This window comes from Erinaceus europaeus, chromosome 10 (genome assembly GCF_950295315.1).
Source record: "Erinaceus europaeus chromosome 10, mEriEur2.1, whole genome shotgun sequence".
Lineage (NCBI taxonomy): Eukaryota > Metazoa > Chordata > Mammalia > Eulipotyphla > Erinaceidae > Erinaceus > Erinaceus europaeus.
The window spans coordinates 67,516,943-67,535,020 of record NC_080171.1 but is presented as its reverse complement, the minus strand read 5'-3'; the positions used below and the strand labels follow the sequence as shown (position 1 = coordinate 67,535,020).

The 18,078-nt window shown below is 39.9% G+C and overlaps 1 protein-coding gene across 2 annotated transcripts in view; it reads right to left on the bottom strand.

Annotated features, from left to right (window-relative positions):
• The window catches only part of ACO1 (aconitase 1), a 78,785-nt gene that overhangs the window by 49,214 nt on the left and 11,493 nt on the right, over window positions 1-18,078 (bottom strand). For both annotated transcript variants that reach the window (XM_060199682.1, XM_007531242.3), the window contains exon 2: window positions 108-225. In XM_060199682.1, the coding sequence (XP_060055665.1) occupies window positions 108-204 (97 nt within the window). In that variant the 5' untranslated portion in view covers window positions 205-225. The remainder of the gene's footprint in view (window positions 1-107; window positions 226-18,078) is intronic.

The window sequence follows — 18,078 nt, the reverse complement described above, 5'->3', positions numbered from 1 at the left end:
TTACGTGTGTAATCCTACACCAGCCATTCTCTGCTACCCTCTAGCAACAATCTTAAACCCTAATGAATTAAATAGCTTTGTAATTGCCTCAACCCTTGAGTACCTACCATATCTGGAATCCCCTAACTTATTCAAATTGAAGAATTTCTTTCCTGGTTCTGCAGGATCCAGAGGCTCAGCAAGGTGTGCAAATGGATTGCTCATGATTCCTGGTGACAAGATATCCTTGAGAAAAAAAGAAAAAAATAATTTTTATATTAAAAGTGGGACCTCACCCCACACCTATGGACATCTAATCTTTGACAAAGGTGCCCAGACTATTAAATGGGGAAAGTAGAGCCTCTTCAACAAATGGTGTTGGAAAAAATGGGTTGAAACATGCAGAAGAATGAAACTGAACCACTATATTTCACCAAATATAAAAGTAAATTCCAAGTGGATCAAGGACTTGGACCAGAAACTATCAGATACTTAGAGGAAAATATTGGCAGAACTCTTTTCTGCATAAAGTTTAAAGACATATTCAATGAAACGAATCCAATTACAAAGAAGACTAAGACAAGCATAAACCTATGGGACTACATCAAATTAAAAAGCTTCTGCACAGTTAAAGAAACTACTACCCAAACCAAGAGACCCCTCACAGAATGGGAGAATATCTTTACATGACACACATCAGACAAGAGGCTAGTAACTAGAATATATAAAGAATATATAAACATATATATATATATGTTGTCTTGTTGTTGCAAATCTCAACAACAAGACAACAAATAACCCCATCCAAAAATGGGGGGGGGGGCATGGACAGAATATTCACCACAGAAGAGATCCAAAAGGCTGAGAAACACATGAAAAAATGCTCCAAGTCTGATTGTCAGAGAAATGCAAATAAAGACAACAATGAGATATCACTTCACTCCTGTGAGAATGTCATTCATCAGAAAAGGTAACAGCAGAAAATGCTGGAGAGGTTGTGAGGTCAACCACTGCTGGTGGGAATGTCAATTGATCCAACCTCTGTGGAGAACAGTCTGGAGAACTCTCAGAAGGCTAGAAATGGACCTACCCTATGATCCTGCAATTCCTCTCCTGGGGATATATCCTAAGGAACCCAACACACCCATCCAAAAAGATCTGTGTACACATATGTTCTTAGCAGCACAATTTATAATAGCCAAAACCTGGAAGCAATCCAGGTGTCCAACAACAGAGGAGTGGCTGAGCAAGTTGTGGTATATATATATAAAATGGAATACTACTCAGCTATAAAACATAATGACTTCACTGTTTTCAGCCGATCTTGGATGGACCTTGAAAAATTCATGTTAAGTGAAATAAGTCAGAAATAGAAGGATGAGTATGGGATGATCTCACTCTCAGGCAGAAGTTAAAAAACAAGATCAGAAGAGAAAACACAAGTAGAACCTGAACTGGAATTGGCATATTGCACAAAAGTAAAAGACTCTGGGGTGGGTGGGTGGGGAGAATACAGATCCAAGAAGGATGACAGAGGACCTAGTGGGGGTTGTATTGTTATATGGAAAACTGGGAAATGTTATGCATGTACAAACTATTGTATTTACTGTTGAATGTAAAACATTAATTCCCCAATAAAGACATTTTAAAAAGTGGGACCTCATTTATTCTTAGGATTATTCTCCAACAACTATGATACACATTCATTGAAAGAAATCTCTTATGTTTTCAAAGAAGAGGGAAGATGGGACATAAATACAAGAATGAAAGTCTTAGCAAATAAAATGGGCTATTGTGAAGCTACTGTGAAAGCCAGCATTAGTCTTTCAAGACAACATAAAAACCCCAAACTTCTTTTGGCTTATTTTTAACATTTTCGACTGATAAGATAGAGGAAGAAGGAAAAATAATAGTTGTTCATCACTGTAAATTTTTAATACATGGACAGACCTCTGAGCTGGACTCTTGGTCATTCTTGGCAGAAAGGAAGAAGTTCAGAACAGGTAACTTTATATAATTGTTTAAAGTGTGAACTTTGGAAGCAGGGATTTGAAAACAGCAGCTGTTTTCTGTTGTAACAAATCTCTGCAGCATTTTTTTTCTTTTTTCTTTACTGGGGGAATTAATGGTTTACAGTCAACAGTAAGTTACAGTAGTTTATATATGTATAACATTTCTCAGTTTTCCACATAACAATTCAACCCCCATTAGGTCCCCCTCTGCCATCATGTTCCAGGACCTAAACCCTCTCTCCTCACCCCAGAATCTTTTACTTTGGTACAATATGCCAAACCCAGTTTTCTGCAGCATTTTAAATAAACATGTTAGTCAAACCCATTCTGATTCACTTTTGATTCACCATTCATATGGTGTTAAAATGCCCCAAACTTCCTAGAGAAGGACTTCTCACATCAAGCATTGAGCAAAGGAGGATAATTGTCGCTGGCTTTCTACAAACATAAACAGTGATTTCAAGGAACTTAGCTGTGCAAATCAGAACAAAACACATAGGGATGGTAATAAGACTGTCCTTCCTTAGTCCTTTCTCCCTTACCTCCTCCCTTCCTTCTTTCTACTCACCTCTGGCTTATGGTGGTACAGACTGAATCTGAGATTTTGGAGCCTCAAGCAGTCTTTTTTTGCATAATCATTATGCTATCTACCCCTGCCCAAGACTTACTTTACAGTTCTAATTCTACAGTAAAAATTCCCAAGGGCTCTTATTAAGTAAATAGTCAACCTATTTGTGGGATACCTGATATGGAATTATCAGTATACTGACATAAAATGGGAGGGAAAAAATTCACCAAGCATAGGAAATGGAAGGGGATAAAACATTACAAATGTGCCTTGTCTCCACAGACAGACCCATATCTCCACCAAGACACTTTAAAAGGGATGATTCTTTAAGGAAGTTCAAGAATCCTAAAGTCAGTTCTGGGAGGAAGGCTTAGATTTTCACTGCATATCCCTTAGTATTATTTACATTTTTTTTTATTGTGGGGAGTTACTGTTTACAGTAAATACAGTTGATATATGGGTTAAATTTCTCAATATTCTGCAAAACACTCACTTCTCATATTATTTACATTATTAACTATATACACATACAAATTCTTTAGTTGAGCCTTTAAAAGAAAAAGATATTTGGGGCAGGGGTAGATAGCTTACAGATAGCAAACAGACTCATGCCTGAGGCTCCAAAGTCCCAGGTTCAATCCCCTGCACCACCATAAGCCAGAGCTGAGGAGTACTCTGGTAAAGAAAAAGAAAAAAGAAAAAAGGAAAAGGTAATTGCCAATCTGCCTAAAAAGCCCAGTGCTAGGCAGTTCTGGGGTGAGACAGTCAGTACAGAAGCAGCCCTGCCTTCCTGGAGTTACCAGTGCTGAAGGTTCTAGGTCAAGGACAAGCCAGACACCTGCAAAGGCAACAGAGAAAGAGTGATGGGGAAAGGGAAAGAGTGAGGCCATCTATCCAGTGCCTCTGTAACAGGAACTGCTTCCTTCCCCTACACCCCACATGTTTTTTGCAGGAACTGCCTTTGGTGGGGAAATGGGCAGGTACCTGACTTCATCTGGGTCAACTGAATTATTTCCCTAGGAATAATGGAATATGCCTGTGGGCCAACCTTGATTGGAGTCCACTAGTTTGTAACTAATGTCCCAAGTCCCCCAGAAAATGTTTCGGACTAGAGGAATGGTAGAGTATCTAGACAGGGAGAATCCAGGAAAAAAAAACAAAACATCAAGGAGAGGGTGGAGGTGAGAAGGTAGCTGGCTAAGCAACTGGACTGGAAGCAGCTGATGTGGGGAAAAAGTGGTAAATAGATTAAAAATTGAAGAAGCAAAATTTAGCGAAAATGGCTGCTAAGTAGATGGGGAATCACTAGGGTGGAGAAGAAATACTATGAATTTCAGGTGTGGGAGGCTGAAGGAGGTTAGGAATGCTTCGGGGAAAAGGGAAAAAAAGGTTAGTCTTTGAAGAGTAAGAGCCACACAAGTCCAGGAGATCTACTATTCATCCTTGTTAAATGAGAAGCAAATCAGCAACACACACACACACACACACACACCACTATCTAGTCAGAAACCTGCTTGCTTTCTGCAGAAAGCATTAACAGCATTTACAAGTCTGTAGGCTTAGAAAACATGACCAATAATTCCACTGACTGGAATTCTGACTTGTACATTTAAAACGGCAATGATACTCTCCTTCCTTTGATTTGTCAACCATGCCTCTGCTCCTAGACTTAATTATCTCACAAAAACACTAGCAACTGCAACCGTAAAACTGCTATTTTGCCTACCTGGAAAATGGACTAACAGAAGAATATCTCTGCAGCAACTGAGGTACATTTCAGAATCCCTGAAGGTAAAGTGTTAGGAAACCCTCACAGAATTGGATAAATTGGTTTCCCTCATTCACATCTATAAAACAGCTCTCTCTGAATCACCCCTCTCTCTGCATTAAGTCTTAAATGATGAGGTGTCCAAATTCTATGTCTAAAATGGTTGTTAATTCTGGAACCTCACCTCTCCAGAGTCCTACCCCATTAAGGGAAAGACAGAAACAGGCGGGGGGTATGAATCAACCTGCCAACACCCATGTCCAGAAGAGAAGCAATTGTAGCAGTCAGAACTCCCACTTTCTGCACTCCAAAAAAGAATTTTGGTCCATACTCCTGGAGGTATAAAGAATATGGAAGTTTCCAATAGAAAGGATAGGAACTATACCCCTGTTATCTTACAGTCTTGTACATCAATATTAAATTGCTAATAAAAAAATTAAGGAAAAAAAATAAAGTGGCTGCAATTCCTCTCCTGGGGATATATCCTAAGGAATCCAACACACCCATCCAAAAAGATCTGTGTACACATATGTTCTTAGCAGCACAATTCGTAATAGCCAAAACCTGGAAGCAACCCAGGTGTCCAACAACAGATGAGTGGCTGAGCAAGTTGTGGTATATATATATATATATGTGTGTGTGTGTGTGTGTGTGTGTGTGTGTGTGTGTGTGTGTTGTGGTATATATATATATATATATATATATATATATATATATATATATGATTGGTGTATATATGTATTGGTGTATATATATATGTGATTGTGGTGTATATATATGTGATTGATATATATATCAATCAGCCACTCATCTGTTTTAACATTGATGTACAAGACTGTAAGACTGTAAGATAACAGGGGTATTTTGGAAGCCTCACACCAATTCCTATTTCCACGATCTTACAAAGTCAGCTGGCAGAGTTATTTAGTAACTGACATGACTCTGGTAGAAAATAGCTTGTAGTGTTTCCCTTTTTCCCTAGAAACCTGAATATATATATATATATATATATATATATATATATATATATATATACACACACACACACAATTTTTTTTTCCTACCATGGTTACCCCTGGGGCTCGGTGCCTACACAATTTCATATTCCTGGCAATCCTTTTTTTCTTTTTTCTTTCTGTTTTTGATAGAGAGATAAGAGAGACACCTACAGCACTGCTCCATCACTCATGAAGCTTCCTCTCCTACAGGTGGGGACCAGGGACTTGAACTCAAGTCCTCTCACATGAGAATATGTGTATTCTACTGGGTGAATTACCTACCAGCCCCTAGTTTCACTATATTAATGAAGCAAATTCTCCTTGTCGAAGTTAGGGGGAGAGAGAGAGGAAGCAGTTACTATTTATTAAGTACCATCATAAGTCACATGCTTTTATACTACTATCTCAAGTCTGGAAACAATAAATTAAAACATATCATTATGACCACTTTATAGCTGAGGAACCTGTAGTTCAAAGGGATGCAAAAAAAAAATCACCTAAGGGTGTAAGTACAAGGCAGAGTTAGATCTGGAATTCTGGCTCTTTCTACCTGCCTAACACTGCCTCTTAGGGGGTCGAATTCCCGTTCTGAAGGCAAAGTGGACTGGAGGTCACCAATCAGCCCCCTAAAAGTCACCAGTCAGCCTCATACTACAAGCTGAAAAAAAGCCTTAAGTGGCTTGAGAAACTCTCTCAACACTCAGTTTTTAAAAAGTGATTATTATTATTTAAGTCATATGAGAGACCCACAAAGTGGCACGTGGTAGAGTTGTGGACCGAGAAGCATGAAGTCCTGATTCAGACTCCAGACACCACACATGACAGAGCTGCTCTGACTGACCCCTCTCCCTCCCCTTCACCTCCTCATTTTTCTGTCCATGAAATAAAATTCTAAAATCATAAAAAATAAGTCAGGAGGAAGAGTGGGAGAGAGAGAGACATTAAGACCCCAGAGCACCTCTATTCTGGCACTTGTGGTTGCAGGGCTCAAACCAGGAGCCTCAGGCATGCAAGTTCTACACTTCATCAGCCATACATTTCCCCCCACCCGCAAGATTTCATTTGGAATGAAGGAGTTGCCTTCTCGTTTTTCTAGGAGTCACCTGGCACCCAGGTTTGAGCTAAGTGTAGACTGTCACAGGTTCCTTGCCACTCTATAGAGTCATGGATTTGTGGAAAGCAACAGCAACAGTGTCCGAATAACCAAAAACTGGTTTTGCTTGAAGTTGGGAAAGAGCTTTTTTTATATAAGCCTAGAGGGGTCTAGAAATCAGAGCAACTCAAAGGTCCCTCTCATCCTGTTCCCTTCAGTCTCAGATTCCCTTAAGGAGTTCCTGGTGCTTTAGTAATCCCTTGAACTATGTTCCAAGGAGGGTGAGAAGGGAAAGATTGGAATTGGCAATAATCCAGATCCAAAGTACAATCTAAGCATCATGAATGCTTCTTAGGTCTGCCTTTCTTTGGCCATAATCCTATCTCATCTCCAAGTTCCTGAGTATGACTGTTGGTCCCATAGATTCTCATACTACACCCAAGATCTGGGGTTTGTCTAGGACCTCACTAATAAGTGAGGGAATTCACACTACTCTTCTTTATCTATATATAGCATAAACCCCATTGTTTCAGTTTCCTTTTTTATCTCCCATTTCCCTACTCCTCTGGTTTGCTCCCACTTTTCCCCAGTTTCATCTGACCCCTATTAAAATCTAATAAAGAGGGGAATGAACACAGAATTAACGTGGATGTTCGAGGAGTGGGTGGAGTGTTAGCCAATGGTTTTGATTTTTCTTTTTTTGAAGGGAATAGAATTGGTATGTGTGAAAATATGTTTAGGTTGCTACCTATTCTGTACTGCCTGGAGACAAAGAAAACAGAGGTAAAGAAAAAGCTTTTTAAAAAAGGAAAAAAAGGAGGGCTGGGCGGTAGTGCACCCAGTTGAGCGCACACATCAACACGTGCAAGGACCTGTTTTCAAGTCCCTGCTCCCCACCTGCAGGGGGGAAAGCCTCACGAGCGGTAGAGCAGGGCTGCAGGTGTCTCTATGTATCTCTCCCTCCCCCTCTTGATTTCTCTGTCCTGTCTACGGCCATACCACCCTGAACACGCCCAATCTCGTCTGATTTCTCTCTGTCCTATCAAATAAACAAATGAATGAAAAATAAAAGGATGAAAATAATATCATTTTTTATTTTTTAGCTTTGTAAGAGAGAACCACAGTGCTGGTCTAGCTTAGATGATGCCCTGGATGGAATGTCAGGCATGGAAAGTCAACCCTTCAGCATCATTAGTCGGGTGAGATCTTTCCTTTTTCATAGGACTCCTTAATTCCATTTTGGGTGGTCCACTTCCTAACAAAGCCTCAAAACCTAGATACAAACCAGGGCCCATGAGATAGGGCATATGTTCACATGTTTCCGTAAGTTAGGGCAAAATATATGCCTTAAAGCAAGAGTGCACAATAATTTGCAGTGAGTCAAGCAAGCAAGTAGAAAGACCTAAAAAGACACCATAAAGTTCCTAATGAAATAGTTTCTACTTAGACCTAGATACCCTTCTCACCTACTTCCTATTACACTTTCCTCAGTCACTCCAAAGCTAACCTTATCAAAGTAAGGACTACAAAAGCTGAATAAGGGCAAGAGACTGGCATACTTTAATGATGACTCTTTAGTTACTATCAGGCCACCACACTAGCTGGGCCCTAGTCAGGGAGTCCTGGGATTCCCACACAAACACGATGAGCCTAGACCTCAAATAGACCCCTCTCTCCACTGTCACTGGTCATCTCCATCAGGAACAACATAACAGACCCAGCCCTTTGTGGGCCCCCCATAGGACCTTGCCCTCAATGTGGATCAACAATGGTAGAGAATGTTCCATCTCCGAAGGGGGGTTAGATAACACACTCTATCTACCACCAGATGAAGATGGGTCCTGAAATTGGTGCAACTCAGAATGTTCCTACTGATGACCACAGAATGTGAGTTCGGACCTACAGGGATACAGAGATCACATAGGCTCCTAAGCTGAATCATTGATTTGATCTCCAGATCAAATCAATGGGGTTTACCGTCAACAGTATTTATATACTTTTCCCATATTTGGGAGCTACCCTTTTCCCTGATCCAGCTTTCTAGCCCTTTTTCCAGCCATGACATCATCTCTCCAGACAATAACTTGGATCCACCTGCATATCAGATGTCAGGCTCAGGCAAAAACTAATAAAGTATGGGCCCTTTGGAATATACCTAAAATAGACCTACTAGCTATTTCCAAAAACTGAGACCCCAAATCTTCATCTGCAATATTCCAGCCTTTAGGTTCATGATTAGTCAACAATTCGTTTGGCTCTATACGTTAACTCTTTTTCAGCCACCAGATTCCAGATGCTACCATGATGCCAACTGGACTTCCCTGGACAGATGATCCCACCAATGTGTCCTGGAGCCCTGCTTCCCTAGAGCTCTGCCCCACTAGGAAAAGAGAGATACAGGCTGGGAGTGTGGATTGACCTGTCAACACCCATGTAAAGCAGGGAAGGAATTACAGAAGCCAGACCTTCCACCTTCTGTACCTCATAATTAGCCTGGGTACATACTTCCACGGGGTTAAAGAATAGTAAAGCTATCAGGGGACGGGATGGGATAGGGAGCTCTGGTGGTGGGAATTGTACCCCTCTGATATCCTATGGTTTTGTCAGTGTTTCCATTTTATAAATAAATAAATTAAAAAAAAAAAAGAAGAATTTCACTCCAAATAAGAAAATATATATATATATATATATATATATATATATATATATATATATATATATATATATATATGAAAGAAAGGGGGATGGGAGGTGGTGCACTCGGTTGAGCACACACATCACCATGTACAAAGACCTGGGTTCAAGTCCCTGCTCCCCACCTACAGGGGGGAAGCTTCACGAGCGGTACAGCAGGGCTGCAGGTGTCTCTGTGTATCTCTCCCTCCCCTCTTGATTTCTCTCTGTCCTATCAAAACAAATAAATGGGAAAAGAAAGAAAGAAAGGCTGAAAATATCATTTTGTATTTATTAACTTTGTAAGAGAGAACCACAGTGCTGCTCTAGCATATATGATGCCCTGGGTGGAACCCCAGGATTCGTGCATGTAAATACAGTGCGGTACCTGCTAAGGCACCCCCACCCCCAGCTGTGGAAACTAACTTTAAGGTAGCAAGACTGGATAGTGTCCTTCCTGAGCACTTTTGTTCAGAATGCTAGGACTGCTGAACATTCACTCCAGACCTCTGAATTGAGCAGGACACACACATTTTCATATAAAAGAAACCTAAGGAGACACTTGAACTCTACCTGAAACCCTTTACTACATCTAGCACACATTCTGAAATTCAAGGAAATTAATCAGTACAGAAACAGCTGGTGTGACATGCATTGTCAGGGTCCCCACAGGTACATTTTGCGTATAGAAGAGTAGCTTTGGAAAAAAGGAGTGTAGAATACCACATCTTTATAGGGAATCATTATAAAACACTAAATATATAGACAGGCAGATCTGAGACATGTAAGAATTCAACTACACTCCTGGCAAAAAGGGGGAGGGAGTTCCTAGCTGGGGCTCCTCTCCAATCAGAACCAGTCTAGAAGCCAAATGAACTTTGGCCTCAATTTCGGAGGCTTGCTGGTGACCTGGCAATGCACCTTCACTCGAACATATGAGTTACAGCATTAGTTCATCAACTCTCTGCAGAACAACTTGATTTTAGATGCTAAAGTGATGATGGCACAGAATCAGAGAATGACACGCCTTCTATAAAGAATCTTAAGAGATCACACAGCATTCCCCTGATGAGGAAATATAGGCTCTTAACAAAAGTGACTGTCTGGGTGCACAGGACTGGTTAACTATGTAACCATTAAGAAAAACAGCACACAACTCATGTCTAGATATGGAACTATATCCCTGTAATCTTATAATATTGTTAAACTGTGTCAAAGCATTAATAAGGACATTTAGAGTTGATTCCTTCTCTAATGAAATGCAAAATTCTGGTAGAGAAAAAAAAGCTTAAAATTCTTCATGAGTAGAATTGGGGATTTTGTAATAATTTACTGAAACTTTTGAGTGATTCAGAATTTCAAAGATTTGACTGGCAGCTAATGTTTGTAACTATGGCTAAATTTTTGACAGTTTCCTCTGGTGATCAGTTTATTCAGAGAAGCAGAGAAAAATCAATTTAATTGAAATAAATGCCAAACATAAAATTTCTTACCCATATTCAACATAAGAAATATGAGCAAAGACTCTCATTAAATGATATCAGTGAAACAGGAAAGATTACAGAATAATACATAGACTAAAATCAAAGTTAAAGACTGTAAAATAAAAAACTTCACACATACCAAGTAAATTAAGAAAAAGATATAAAATTAATATTGATTATACCGATGAAGTATTTATTATGTAAATAAGATTAGGGAGGGGGCTTTTAACATTTTATTTTATATACTTCTCAACAGAATCCAAACTCTATTTTTCATAGATATACATCTGTTCCTTTTTTTTTTTTCATCTGAAGCAGTAATTTTTTTTTTTAACCTATTCAGCTCTGGCTTATGGTGGTGCGGGGAATTAAACCTGGGAATTTGGAGCCTCAGGCATGACAGTCTCTTTGCATAAAATTTGTGCTATCTGCCCTTTGCATGAGCAGTAATTTTCAATTTGTACATAAGTATCTATAGGAGTTACTTTACTAGGGAAGAAACGGTGTCTCTATAAAATAAGAATTTGACATGCTCAGCAATATCTTTTTTAATATTTACTTATTTATATGTTGGATAGAGACAGAAATAAATGAGCTGAAAGGAAGAAATAGAGAGGGAAAGAGAGATGCCTACAGCACTGCATTACTGCTCATGAAGCTGCTTCTCCTCTTAGGTGGGGACTGGGGACTTGAACCTCCTTGGACATGGAGATGTGTGGACTCAATCAGGTGTGCCATTACCCAGTCCCTTCAGCAATATCTTTTGAAATGAAGATAGTCTAATTCATAAAGCTCCTGAAACCACAATATACAGTTCTTTCTTTAATAATGTCTAATGCGGATTTAAAAACAAACTTGTGTGGCTATGGAGGTGGCTCAGCTGGTGGAGTATAGGACTTGCATTCATGAAGTCCTGAGTTCAATCTTCCTGCATCACATATGCCTGGAATAGTGCTCTGGCACCTATCTCAATAAATAAATAAGCAAATATATGTCATTAAAGAGAACAGAGGCAAATTCATAACTATTACTCTAGAGAACCCACCATGCTCCCCCCAAACGTGCTTAATTATCCATCAAAGCAGTAAAATGGTTTTGAAGACAATACCTCAATTATTCATACCGAATATTGAATGGCTCCATAAATCACTTAGGTCAAATACATCAACCTCACCTACCCCCTTCCTTCTCATCTTCTCATTTTCCACCCTCTCCTCCCAGCTCCTTTCCCTCCTACTACAAGTCCAGCAAAGTAACAACCAATTGTGAAATCACACGTTCTCCGCTAGGGGTTGGTGATAACTTTTAAAATATAACACCAGGAAAGAGATGCTCATTATCAAAACCTTTGAAAATGTCAAGTGGGGAGTCGGGCTGTAGCGCAGCGGGTTAAGCGCAGGTGGCGCAAAGCACAAGGACCGGCATAAGGATCCCGGTTCGAACCCCGGCTCCCCACCTGCAGGGGAGTCGCTTCACAGGCGGTGAAGCAGGTCTGCAGGTGTCTATCTTTCTCTCCTCCTCTCTCTCTTCCCCTCCTCTCTCCATTTCTCTCTGTCCTATACAACAACGACAACAACAATAATAACTACAACAATAAAACAACAAGGGCAACAAATGGGAATATATAAATAAAATAAATATATATAAAAAAAAAAGAAAATGTCAAGTGAAAGGCAGTGGAAATAAAAAGGCATCAATAACATCATGGTTTGGAGTTTTATTTAACCTGACTTTTAAATTTATTTGGATTTTTTGATAAAAGATATGGGACTGCACACGGTTTTATAAATTGCTTTTTTCCCCACTCAGCACGAGACATTTTTACAGGGAAATTTAACTACATCTACATAAAAAATGTATCATGCACATACATAACAATTTATTTAAATCTTCACAGTAAACTAAATTCCTAGAAGCATTATAACTAGATAACAGGATCTTCATTTTGCTACATGTCACCAAGTTGCCTGAGAAAGGCTAACCAGTTTTAAGACCTTTTTCTGAAGCCATGAATGGAAGTGCATAACCCAAGCAACACAATTTATTTTTACCTTTTGTCGAACAGAGAAACCTAAAAAGAAAAAGACAATTCCACCATGTTTATTGCTAGGGCTCACTGTCTGTACTAATGAACCCACCCCTCCCGGCTGCCATTCTCATTATTGTTATCGTCATTATCATTATCATTATCATTGCTGTTCTCTTTTTATTTTATAGGACAGAAAGAAATTGAGAGGGGAGGGGATGAAATATCTGTAGTTCTGCTTCATCACTTCTGGAACTTTTTCCTGAAGGTGGAGATAGGTGGCTTAATCCGGGTCCTTGCACACAGTAATGTGTGCACTCAACTACCTGTGTCCCCTTCAGACAATTCTTCAGTAGCTACAGAAGATGAATAATTTTCCATCTGCCTGCTTAAACATCTGAGTTTCTTTTTTCATGAACTGCCTGTCTACTGAGTGGTCCAAATTGAGTGACACAAAGATGACCTCTGATGACCAAATGTTCTCATCTCGGAGGGGACTTGGCTGGGTTATTTAATGTGGATGAGATTCAGCTCTGTAACCCTGGAGAGGTTAGGACTACTTTTGGCCTTCATTTTGTCCTGAGGTTTGCAGTGTACAGGGTTTCTTCTTATGTGAAAGTCAGTCCTAGAATTTAACTCCAGGCTCAGGTGCACTGTTGACTTTAGCTGCACACCAGGAGGCAACAAGGTTAAGAAGTAGAACTCCTGTTAGTACAACAGGGTGGGGAGAACAGAGATAGACTGAGGCGTGAGGGTGGTGTGGGTTTGAACTTATCAGTTTTCAGGACAACTCATAGTTTACAAGAGCTTTCAGCTAATTACTTGAGAATCACCACCAAAGTACAGACAACAGATACTCTGTTTATGTAGAATTCAAAGATGGACAAGAATGGATTATTTTTATAGCTTAAATGTCTTTTTTATTTCAAGTGACTTTTGCTCACTTCCTTCTCATCTCACACTTGGCTAAAGATTAAATATACCCAACTTAGAATCTTTATAGCTTTCAACTTTAAAGTCAAAGCAAGAGCACTGCATTTCCAAAGCTTACTTCAGTTCACTATAAAGATTAGCTACACTCTTCATTTTTCTTATTGTTTAAAAGAAAAACTAATTGGTCCCAAACCCAAACTGGCTACTGTGTATCTAAATATCCTGTTACTTATAAACAACTTTTTGTCAAAAGTGAGATTCCAAGGATGTCTATGTAAGCATAAACAAGATTGAGGTCAAACCACTCAGGCCAGCAAACCACTGAGGCTTGTCAGCTTGGTTATTTTACAATATTAGCTCTTTGTTTTATTTGATGCAACTGGAGTCATTATTTCTGAATTTTCCCAGATACCAGATCACCCCCTTGATCTTAGGTGTTTATAAAAGTAATTTAAAAAAAAAGAGTAGTGCAGAAGAACAGTCTTGAAGAAATGAATGGCTTCATAATATTATCACAAAATCTATCAACACATTGTTCTTGAGCATTAAGTATGTATGTAAGCTGGTCTTTCCAAATAGGAGCTTTGTAATAATCACTTGGTAACTTGGCTTCTTTACTAAATTATTTCAGTTATCCATTTACTTATACTTATTCTCCTGTCTCATTCTGGACAACTGACCAGAATGCTTATATGTAAGTCCTAATTTTTTCCAACAGTTTCTAACAGTTTTTGAAGGATTCAGTTTCACTTTAAATAAGCCTTTTTGGGTGGGCCCCAGTATGCCAGTCTGTATTACCTGATAAATCAATGATCTAAAGAATCCCTTCTGAGTAAAAAAAAAAAAAATATATATATATATATATTATGATCCATTTATTTATTCAATATATATTTATGTTAACTATCTAGTATATGACAAGAACCATTTAAATAACTGTGGATCTGCTTGGGGACAAAACTATTATGGTCCCTGCCCTCATGATGCTTCTATTCAGTTAAGGGAGATACACTAAATAAATATGTAAACTAGCATACAAACAAATATCAGACAGTAACCAGTTCTGTGAATAAAGCAGGAGGAAGGCAGTATGGAGTGTCCCTGTGTTGAAGGGTGTGGGAAATCAAAGAAGATCCTGATATGGAGTGACATGAGCAAACTCTGAAGGAAGTGAAGTCACAAACTACATGCAACCTTGAGAAGGGGTAAGATCATGTGCAAAGTCCCCAAGGAAGGCAAAAGGCCAGAGCAGAATGAGGAGAGTGACAAAAGAGGAAAGGAGTAGGTAAGGCAGAAAAGCTGACTACCTTCAGGTACAAGTAGCTAGACAGACTCTGAAAAGCAAACTACAAATTACTTGCCAGTCAAGTGTTATACTTGGCTTAAACTGTAGATTTCCAACATCAGAATTTGTTAAAGCTCAATACAAAATTAACTTATAATATAAAAACATTGCATTGCACTTAAAAAAAAATGGCTACTTCCTGAACTCTTAACTCTTCTGTTGTCCTGAACTTCAACACTGGACATTTTCAGTCTGTAACATAAAAATGAGGATGACTCACTTGACAATCATGGTCAGCCAAGACAGTGGTCAGAATTTCAGGAACTGGGAGCCTGGTCATTGTAATAGCTGACTGAGCAGCCCCTAACTCTTTAGAGGCCCCCCCCCCCACCCGGCCCCAGTTCTGAGTTTCTGGTATAACACCAGAAGCTACTCCCAAAGGAGACAGGCTTACCCAACACACCCATTAAGCTCACTTTATTTTATTTTTATTAATAATTTTTATTGGCACTAGGGTTACTGCTGGGGATTGGTGTTAGCACCACTCCTGGTGGCCATTTTTCCTTTTCTATTTAATTTGATAGGACAGAGAGAAATTGAGAGGGGAGGGAGAAACAGGGAGAAAGAAAGATTAAAAACTTACAGACCTGCCTCACTGCTCATGAAGTGTCCTCTCTTGCAGATGGGGAACAGGGGCTCAAACCCAGGTCCTAATGCATGGTAACGTGCGTGCTTAACTGGGTGTACCACTGCCTGACCTCTTTAAGCTCATTTAAATCAACTGTATGTAGCAGCACAAACTTAAAGCTGAAAAGGTTTTGTTTGTTACTTTTAGGGCTAATTAACTCTGGGCTAATACAAGCAGAATTTTACAAAGAAGTCCTGGAGAACTTCAGAATCTATAATTCCAGAATGTACAAAGAAAAAGAGTTATTATGGGGTCATGAAACATTTGACCAGTAAGGAAAGGAAGAAGCAAGGCAAGATCCTCTCAGAAACAGGAGTCCTGACCTCATCCTCTCCTCACCAAGATCAGTCCTCAGCCTATCCTGAAGGACTTTACAGTTACCAACTTTGCAAATGATACCTGCAAAGACACCCCCTCCCCACAGCCCCATACAAACCAAATGACACAGCATCTAAGACTTGAGATGAGGAGGGATGGAGGGGAATAGGCAACTGCCTTTTTTTTTTTTGCAACTGCATTTTTAAAAAGCATTACCCAATAATGTTCCTTGGTCCATACTCCCAGAGGAATAAAGAATAGGAAAGCTATTAGGGGATGGGATCTGGTGGTGTGGTGGGAATTGTGTGGAGTTGTATCCCTCTTATCCTATGGTTTTTGTCAGTTTTTTTTTTTTTTTTTTTGCCTCCAGGGTTATTGCTGGGGCTTGGTGCCTGCACCACGAATCCACTGCTCCTGGAAGCCATTTTTTCCCTTTTGTTACCCTGGTTGTTTTTATCATTGTTGTGGTTATTATTATCATTGCTATTGATGTCGTTGTTGGATAGGACAGAGAGAAATGGAGAGTGGAGAGGAAGTCAGAGGGGGAGAGAAAGACAGACACTTGCAGACCTGCTTCACCACTTGTGAAGCAACTCCCCTGCAGGTGGGGAACCAGGGGCTCGAACTGGGATCCTTACTGAAGTCCTTGCGCTTTGTGCCACCTGCGCTTAACCCGCTGCACTACTGCCCAACCCCCAGTGTTTCCTTTTTATAAATAAAAATTATTTTAAAAAATACAGGAAAAAAAAAGCATTACAGAAAAAGATCTCACTGAAATCTATTTAAGGCAGCAGTATTTCCTCAAGTTCCCAAACTCATTTCATCGGTGTTTGGAAATGAACTTTTCAAAATTTAGAAATTCATAAAAGGCTGGGCATCGGGAGTTGGGTGGTAGCACAGCGGGTTGAGTGCACATGGCATAAAGTGCAAGGACTGGCTTAAGGATCCAGGTTCGAGTCCCCGGCTCCTCACCTGCAGGGGATTCACTTCACAAGCAGTGCAGCAGGTCTGCAGGTGTCTTTCTCTCCCCCTCTCTATCTTCCCCTCCTCTCTCCATTTCTCTCTGTCCTATCTAACAACGATAACTAATAATAACTACAACAATAAAACAACAAGGGCAACAAAAGGGAGTAAGTAAATAAACAAATATAAAAATATTCTTTAAAAAAGGCTGGGCATCAGGCTGCCTGATCTTGTAGAGCAGTTTTTAATGTTTTTTTTTTTTTATTAGTGACTTAATATTGGTCTACAAGATTTATAAGAGTATAATTGTAATAGGGGTATAATTCCATATAGTTCCCACCACCAGAGTTCTGTGTCCCACCCCCTCCCATTGGAACCTTCCCTATTGTTTATCCCTCTGGGAATATGGACCAAAATTCTTTTTGGGGGGTGCAGAAGGTGGGAGTTCTTACTTCTGTGATTGCTTCTCTGCTGGACATGGGCACTGGCAGGCCGATCCATATCTCCTGCATGTTTCTATCTTTCCCTAGTGAGGTAAGCAGAGCAGTGTTTTATGTTTTGTTTTTGCTTTTGCTTGCTTGTTTGTTTTTGCCACCAAGTTTATTGCTGGGGTTCTGTGCATGCCACGTTTTCCAACAGCCATTTTCATCTTTCTTTTTAAAATTATGACAGAGACAGAAATAAGCAAGAGAGGGAGGGGATGGGTGGGGGTTGATAGCATAATAGTTATGCAAAAAGATTCTTATGCCTGAGGCTTCAAAGTACCAGGTTCAGTCCCCCATACCACCATAAACCAGAGCTGAGCAGTGCTCTGGCTTAAAAAAAAAAAAAAATGAAGGGAAGGAAGAAAGGGGAAGGAGAAAAAAAGATACCTGCAACTTGCTCCACTACTCATGAAGTTCCCCTTCCCCCTACAGGTGGGGACCCAGGTCAAACCTGGGTCCTGGCACATGGCCACTTGTGCACTTTACTGGTTTTACCACCACCCAGCTCCTTAGATGAGTGTTTATTTTTGTGAATCCAGGTTTCTGAGGTCATCTGTCTCCACCCACCTCATAGACTAGGTCTCACCAGGACCTCATGCTCATTAAGTTCCCAGAAGTTTGATGCAAGAACCTGCATGCCTATTGATTTTACAGTGAATTACAATTCCCAAGAGGACCTGAAGCTCCTGGGTTCTGGCCAGTGCAATCTATCCCACTGCAGTACTATGCTGTGGTCAGGAGCTGGAAGTTTGGTGCCAGATTGCAAGTGTGTTGAGAGGGAGACTTAAAACTCCAACTCCCTAAG